The following is a 6,746-nucleotide window of genomic DNA, read 5'->3' as shown; positions in this document are numbered from 1 at the left end:
TGAAGGCTCAGGTCATTCAGAGGATAGAAGAAGGAAGAAAGCCTTCCATCTTCCTCTAGTCAGGAGCTGACGCAAATGAAGATCCTGCCAGAAAAAAACATCATCATTGCAGTTTACATGTACAAGGATGAGTGTAGAGGCTAAACAGTGTTCAGTGCAAAAGAAGATGAGTCAAAGGAAATCACTGATTATGTAGGAGAGCCCGTTTCTTCATCATCTCTCTTGAATCCCTTTGAAAAGCTCTGATTGCTTCTTGTGCAGTCTGTAAAGTTCAGACTTCATAAACACTCCAAGCACAACAGTCACTAACCTAACTGTTTTAATGGAGCTGTATAATTCATTGATTTCGGATGATGCACGGCGTGTTTTCACAGACAAATTATCGTTTAAAAAAAAAAAAAACTTCATTACAGAGCTGTGTCACTGAAAGTGGAAGAAATGGTTTGGAATAATCTCATGGGTGAAATAAAAATAAAACAAGCCATAATGGTAGGACTTGGCTGAGACCTAATGTTGGCTTGACTGTTTGCTTGGCAGCATTCAAAGACATAAAAGACGGCCAATTCCAAGCTGAGGTCAGTGCTGGTTAGCAGCACTCACTGTTCCTTTAGAAAGTGTTTTACATTCCTCTTTATTGGCTGCTGGCATATGCGCACTTTGAAATGAGACCACATCTGTTAACAGTGATATAGAAAAAGCACAGCCAGTAATAACACCATCAGTTGGACTTTTTTTATTCCTTCATCTGGGTTTTCTGACACTCAGCTGTATGAACAACGTTGTGCTACACTGGCTGCACCAGCAGCGACGTGGCAACAAAGCTTTAGGTACTAATCACGGCAACATTTCAAGTAATTCACAGTCTCGTCCTCTGCTTCTATCACCATGGTGACCCTCCTCCTTCCTCTTTTCCATGCGCTCCTCCATCCACCTCTGCATCTTCTCCACCTCCACCTCCACCCCACCCTCTGCCCCTTTTCTTCGCCTTTTTCTTCTTCTCATCCTCCACCTTGTACTTGAGTCTTCTCACCGGGTCACTGAAACTGCGCATGGACTTATCCTGAAAGTCCTCGCTGATCATGAAGTTCCTGTCGATGAGCTCTGCTGCTTCCTGCCAGTTGCGGTAGCAGTCCGGGCCGAGGCGGAGTATCTCCTCCACTGCGTTAGGGTTGAGGATGGAGCAGTCGGGTCGCAGCACCACCACTGTGGGCAGCTCCTCCACATCGAACATGGCCTCCAGCTCTCTGTGAACACACACACACATACTGGTATAGAGCTACTGGATTTGTACGGCTGGGCATATTTACATTGCAGTCATCCACCAGCAGGTTGTGCACACAGCTAACCGGCCAGTCTCACACACCTCCTGTAGGGGTCCTCATAGGCCAGGAACAGGCATTTCTTGGGGAGCTCTTTGAGGAAACTTTCTTGCTGCTCCTCTGACTGATCCAAACTAATGGATGAAGGAAAATCAACTTAACTTTGCCAGGAGATACGGATGGAGAGAAGTCCAGAAAATACATTCATATGTCTATATATGAGGTTTAGCATGCAGTTGACTGAAATAACCACTGCAACTGTTAGAATGCATGATACTGTAGGAGTGTGTGTTGTGTGCTGTATAATATTAAAGGCGTATGTGTGCTGTACTGTACCTAATGTACAGGAGAACGAGCTGAGCAGAACGATCCACATGGAATTCGTCCGTCAGCCGTTTAAAGAAGTCCTTGAGCGTGGGAGCGAACTGCTGGCAGCTCTCACATTCAGCGGATGCAAAGAAGAGCATCAGGATGCGGTTCTGCAGGCGCATGACAACCTCACGTTCTGTGTCCAGCTCATCCTGGTCTTTGTTGTTCTTCAACAGAACCCGATCAATGAACAAGTCCACCATGATGAAGGGTCACGGTGATGACAATGGAGGCCCAGGAAGCTACGGGGAGAGATAAAGAAAGCTAATAAATTACATTTGTTCAACAGGAAATCCTTCTAAACAACACACAACTTGGCAAATAGAACCAAAAAAGAGGTTTTTATATGCATGAAGATCATTGCCAAACCCAAAGAAGGCACAAGCTAACAACCATGACATACTGTAAATGATAATACACTAAAATGTCCTGACATTTGCAAAAGGTTGATCTTGCGCACTGTAAGATTTGATGAGTCTGCCCTATAAAACAGAGTGCGTGTTCCCACACAGTCATGCTCACACACATATCTATTAATCATAAATAATCTCGCTTGCTGTTAAATCGGATAATCCTCACAGTTGCTTACCTCTAACAAATATTATCTTCTCTTGAGGCAGCAAATCCAGAACGAAAACGGCCTTCAAAATATATATATAAATGTATTTTTTTCTATTTCAACCCTGCCTGGGTCGTACTTGAATCAGCTCCCAACCTGTCACTTTGAATCACGTTTCCTCATTGCCTGCGTCTCCTTCACCTTGATGTCAGTGACTGCTCCCTCCCTCTTCCTCCGTGTCTCCGCTCTCCACCTCCACTCGTCTGTCTGTTTGAGGGAGGGACTGAAAGACAAGGTGACAGAGGGACAAGAGACACGAAGCGTTCACAGCCGTTGTGTGCGTATGATAGCAGTGACTAAGGGAATGTCTAGTATGTGTGAACGGAAACCACAGAAATTACAGAGTAAGAGACACGCTTAAAAAAGAAAAAGACTTCAACCAAGGGCGTCACAGTGAGACCTTTATTATTCACCGAGTAGTGGAGGTGCTGAGACACAGGGAATATCTGAGTAGGGAAAGTTTGTTCAATTTTACAGGCAGCAGCAAAATATGACCATGAAACCACAGCAGGGACACACAGTTAGAATTAACAATATAGAGAATATGTAATGTAACTTATATTGAACTATTTATTAACAAAATAAAAGCCTCAGAGGACATTTCATAATTAACAAACACTTGCCACACAATGCTAAAAAAAATATTCATATTAATATAATATTATTGTTTTATTTATTATACTGTTATGTTGTTAAAAAAAAAACAACAACACTGTGCTCGACAAAATGTTTAATTTGATTTTGACAACATCAGCAGGCGCCAGCGCCTAAGATTTAGTTTAAAGCTGCAATAATTAAATATGTTTGGCCACCTGGGGGAATAAAACACAGACACATAATATTCTGACAAACATCCAGCCACAGCACCTTATGACCAAGTGCTAGCAAACAGGTGTCCAGTTACATATATAATCTTAGCATTTGTTTGGAACTGGAAACTGGACTTCACATTATTCAAAACAACCTGGCAACAAGCTCAAAGAGGATAAAACCTGTAGAGCTGCACAGTTGTTCTGCTCCACTGCTACATATTGATTTGTGGCGCTCAGTAGCAATACTGGTCATCAGTAATGAAGTAGATGAGACCAGGCTGGATCATATTTTGGACATAATAATAATAATGAGAATACAATATGTATAACTAGAGACTGTAACAGCAGCATCTCTCTTATGATTGACCAGCTAAATAATATGTTTCTTTGTGATCTGTGCAGGGATGCTACCATATGTCTGTCATGCAACACAACAAAGAAGCTTTCTTCTCCTGTTTTATCAACCATCAAGAATTTAGTATTTCCAAAACACAAAAGGATTAGCCTTTTATATGTCAGTCTGTTCTTCATCTTCTCCTCCATGTCCCCTTATCCCCCTCCTCTCTCTTCTGATCCAACGCTGCATCTTTCTCTTCCTCCTCTTCATTCGCAGCTTTGCCCTTCCCCCATAACTTCCACCATCTCTTCCTCCTCTTGTCGTCCTCTGTCTTGTACTTGATTCTCCTCACAGGGTCGGTGGCACTACGCAGGTTTAGCTTGTCAAACTCCTCATTAAGCATGAAGCTCCTCTCAACCAGATCTGCTGATTCCTGCCAGTTCCGGAAACACTCAGAACCAAAACGACAGATGTCCTGCACAGCATTTGGAGAGAGGACAGAGCCGTCGGGACGAAGGACCAGTACTGTTGGAACATCCTTCACTTTAAACATGGTTTGCAATTCCCTGGAGGACAGAGAAACGCATACAGATATTAAAAAAGCACACAGGGATAAGGAGGAAATCTCATGTTTTGACTTGACCATAGAGCTAACTTTGTTGGCATGGCTTTAAAAACATTCACAGCACAAAAACTTGTCTCTCCCTTCATCCACCTACTTCCTGTACGGGTCCTCAAAAGCCAAAAACAGAACCTTTTTGTGCAGCTCTTTGAGAAATCTCTCTTGCTGCTCCTCGGACTGGTCCAAGCTGCAGAGAGAAGATGGAATAGAGATCTTGTTAACGATAAAACAGCACAAATGCGAATTTATACAATCTTAACCATCTCTGGATCAAAGAGAGGAAGAGGCAGAGAGATAGAAACCTGATGTAGATGAGCGCGAGCAATTTGGGGTATTCGATGTACGCCGGATCTTTGAGTCGCTTAAAAAAGTCGTTCAGAACAGGCACAAACTCCTGACACCTCACACAGTCAGCAGACGCAAAGAAGAGCATCAGGATGCGGTTTTCAAGGATGCCGATGATCTCACGCTCTGTGTTAAGTTCATCCTGGTCCCAATTATTCTCTACCAGAATTCGGTTTAGGAACAGATCCACCATGATGGAAGACAGGAACGGGAAGAGGCGAAGGCCCTCTGTGGAGAAAGGACAGGCCCAGACGTGTTTAGACTCTGTATGTGTGCTGCAGTATGTTTGTGTCACCTTTATTAGTGCCTACATCTAATCTGAGATGCTCTCACACTGTTCCATGTCTTTTCAGTAATGGGAGCTGAACTTTTCAGTAAGCACTTATTTCCTGTATTTCCCAGAATGATTTATGAATCACAAAGATAATGAGCTGTTGCATAAAGCTGCTTATATATATTAAGAAACAAAAATAGCAATAACACTGCAGCAGCAGGATAATGGATTTCTTTTTCCCCTCAATAATGTGAAAACACATTATTTTCCCAACTTTTCAAATCTTATTCTCTGTGAAATTAAACATTGATGACTTAAAAGGGGAAATAAATAAGAAAATGTGTTTTCAGGGCATTTAAGGCTTAAATAAATTAAAGAGCCATGTTTTCAGTGTGACATGACTGACGGCCACTGCTGTTTGTACCAGTAAGTCAAGGCGACTGCCTTCCTATAGTTCTGCTATATTTATCATGAGCAAAGCACTTCTGTCTATATAACACATCATTTTCAGTCCAATGGAGGAACTCGTTCATACAAGAGTTATTCAGAACTTCTCCTTTCATTTTTCAGTATTGTTTTTATTTACACTTCTGCATGTGATTAACAAATGTTGTATGATGTAATATTGTAACACTGCAATACAGCACGTTTGGCTGATGATGAGTTGTGCTGAAAGAAAAACATTCAACCAAAGTATAACAACAACTGTAACCATCTCTACATTTACCTGATGCTAATCAGTGACTCACTACATTTCTGCATGTGTATTTTCATGCAAACTAGTGTAATCTACAGACTAACTACATCTCTGCAGCTCAGCCTGGAGCAACCGGACAGTTTGAATCAACCATTTATGAAATTATGTTTTTCAAAAGTAGCCTTATGACTCAAAACAGAAAAAAACACAAGAGAAATAAATTTCAGATGTAGAAATAAGGTTCGGGCCTAACAGTCTAGAAATGTGCTTTATCTGTCTCGCTCAGCCTGTATTTCACTGTTGCAGCAGTCGCTGCAGGCTGAAAATTGACAGCGATAACCTCACAAATTAGATTTGGCTCTTTGCTCTGTGCTGTGCCAGATCTATTTGAGACCACAACTCTGGATTGAAACTTCCTCGGCTGATGTAGAAGAAATATGTTTGAAATTGAGCAGCATTGGACCTTACCTGAGAAAAAGAGGATTTACTGTAGGGCTCAGAGAGGTCAGCGCTTAAATCCTACATTTGGAAAAGTTATTTCACAATCATCCGCCTCACTTTTTGAAGCTGGTCGATCGCACGTAATATACTAGCAACACTGCCTTGTTTGTTAGTTGCTAATTTAATAGGCTATCAATCTTTATACATGCTGTGCACGGCAGCTGAATATAGCAAAGTAATTTACCTCACCTTGAAACTCCTCGACTCCCACAAGAAAAGAAATATATCCAGAGTTTCACCTCCCTTTCAAGCCATTGTATTCTTTCTTTGACTTTTTTTTTTTCTTTTATCCTTTAAATCCTGTGAAGTTTGTTATTTTAGTGACACCTTTCACTGGCTCTTCCGCTTTCTCTCTGTAATTTCTTCACCCTGCGCTCTGTGGTGTACTGAGGGAGATTACACAGAGCTGGAGGTGTGGCAGTGCTGTAATTCAGGGGTAGAGGTGGCTCCTGTGTGGGTGAGTGTGTGTGTGTGTGTGTGTGTGTCTTTGTGTGCACACTTCAGATCAACATTAGCAATCTTGTTAAAGAGGAGGAAGGAACGAAAGGAGGGTGAACAAAGAGGACAAATTGGATTGCAAAGAGGAGGATAAACAACATGGAGAGATCAAGCGAGGCCTCCTAACACGTTTCAACTTCCCTTTCACAACCAAATGGTGCTAGTTGGAGTCTTCCTAATAATATATGTCACGTTTATTTTTTCCCCCCTAAACATAATAATAATTCTTCTGCATCCTGTTATCAAGGCGATTTGAGTGTCAAGCAAATGAACTGAGAAGTCAATAGTTTGACTCGAGCCTGGTTCTAGTAAACTCCAGCAGACCCTGCTGCAGAGAAGTGGCTATTGATTTG

The 6,746-nt window shown here is 41.9% G+C and overlaps 2 protein-coding genes across 3 annotated transcripts; both read right to left on the bottom strand.

The window, feature by feature from the left end:
- Positions 1-880: 880 nt before the first annotated feature.
- On the bottom strand, positions 881-1,891 carry LOC113162398 (nucleoredoxin-like protein 1). Its single transcript, XM_026360492.1, has 3 exons — positions 1,656-1,891; positions 1,364-1,453; positions 881-1,244 (listed from the first exon to the last, which is right to left on the bottom strand). Exons 1-3 carry the CDS (start codon positions 1,889-1,891, stop codon positions 881-883), a joined length of 690 nt encoding a protein of 229 aa, XP_026216277.1.
- Positions 1,892-2,726: 835 nt separating this feature from the next.
- Positions 2,727-6,229, bottom strand: LOC113162247 (nucleoredoxin-like protein 1). Of its 2 annotated transcripts, none has more exons than XM_026360288.1 (4): positions 6,080-6,229; positions 4,381-4,651; positions 4,176-4,265; positions 2,727-4,022 (listed from the first exon to the last, which is right to left on the bottom strand). In XM_026360288.1, exons 2-4 carry the CDS (start codon positions 4,614-4,616, stop codon positions 3,647-3,649), a joined length of 702 nt encoding a protein of 233 aa, XP_026216073.1. In that variant the 5' UTR covers positions 4,617-4,651; positions 6,080-6,229; the 3' UTR covers positions 2,727-3,646. The 2 variants fall into 2 exon arrangements, with proteins under 2 accessions (XP_026216073.1, XP_026216072.1); XM_026360287.1 differs by having other exon boundaries at positions 6,085-6,229.
- Positions 6,230-6,746: the final 517 nt, after the last annotated feature.

This window comes from Anabas testudineus, chromosome 1, assembly GCF_900324465.2.
Source record: "Anabas testudineus chromosome 1, fAnaTes1.2, whole genome shotgun sequence".
Classification (NCBI taxonomy): domain Eukaryota; kingdom Metazoa; phylum Chordata; class Actinopteri; order Anabantiformes; family Anabantidae; genus Anabas; species Anabas testudineus.
The sequence above is the reverse complement of the archived record's forward strand: the minus strand, read 5'-3'. Positions and strand labels throughout refer to the sequence as shown.

Coding starts and splice junctions, on each gene's coding strand:
- LOC113162247 (XM_026360288.1), bottom strand. CDS start 4,616: ATGGTGGATCTGTTCCTAAACCGAATTCTGGTAGAGAATAATTGGGAC. Junction 4,266..4,380: donor CTCGCGCTCATCTACATCAG/GTTTCTATCTCT, acceptor TTCTCTCTGCAG/CTTGGACCAGTCCGAGGAGC. Junction 4,023..4,175: donor TTTGAGGACCCGTACAGGAA/GTAGGTGGATGA, acceptor TCTGTCCTCCAG/GGAATTGCAAACCATGTTTA.
- LOC113162398 (XM_026360492.1), bottom strand. CDS start 1,891: ATGGTGGACTTGTTCATTGATCGGGTTCTGTTGAAGAACAACAAAGAC. Junction 1,454..1,655: donor CTCGTTCTCCTGTACATTAG/GTACAGTACAGC, acceptor TTCATCCATTAG/TTTGGATCAGTCAGAGGAGC. Junction 1,245..1,363: donor TATGAGGACCCCTACAGGAG/GTGTGTGAGACT, acceptor GTGTGTTCACAG/AGAGCTGGAGGCCATGTTCG.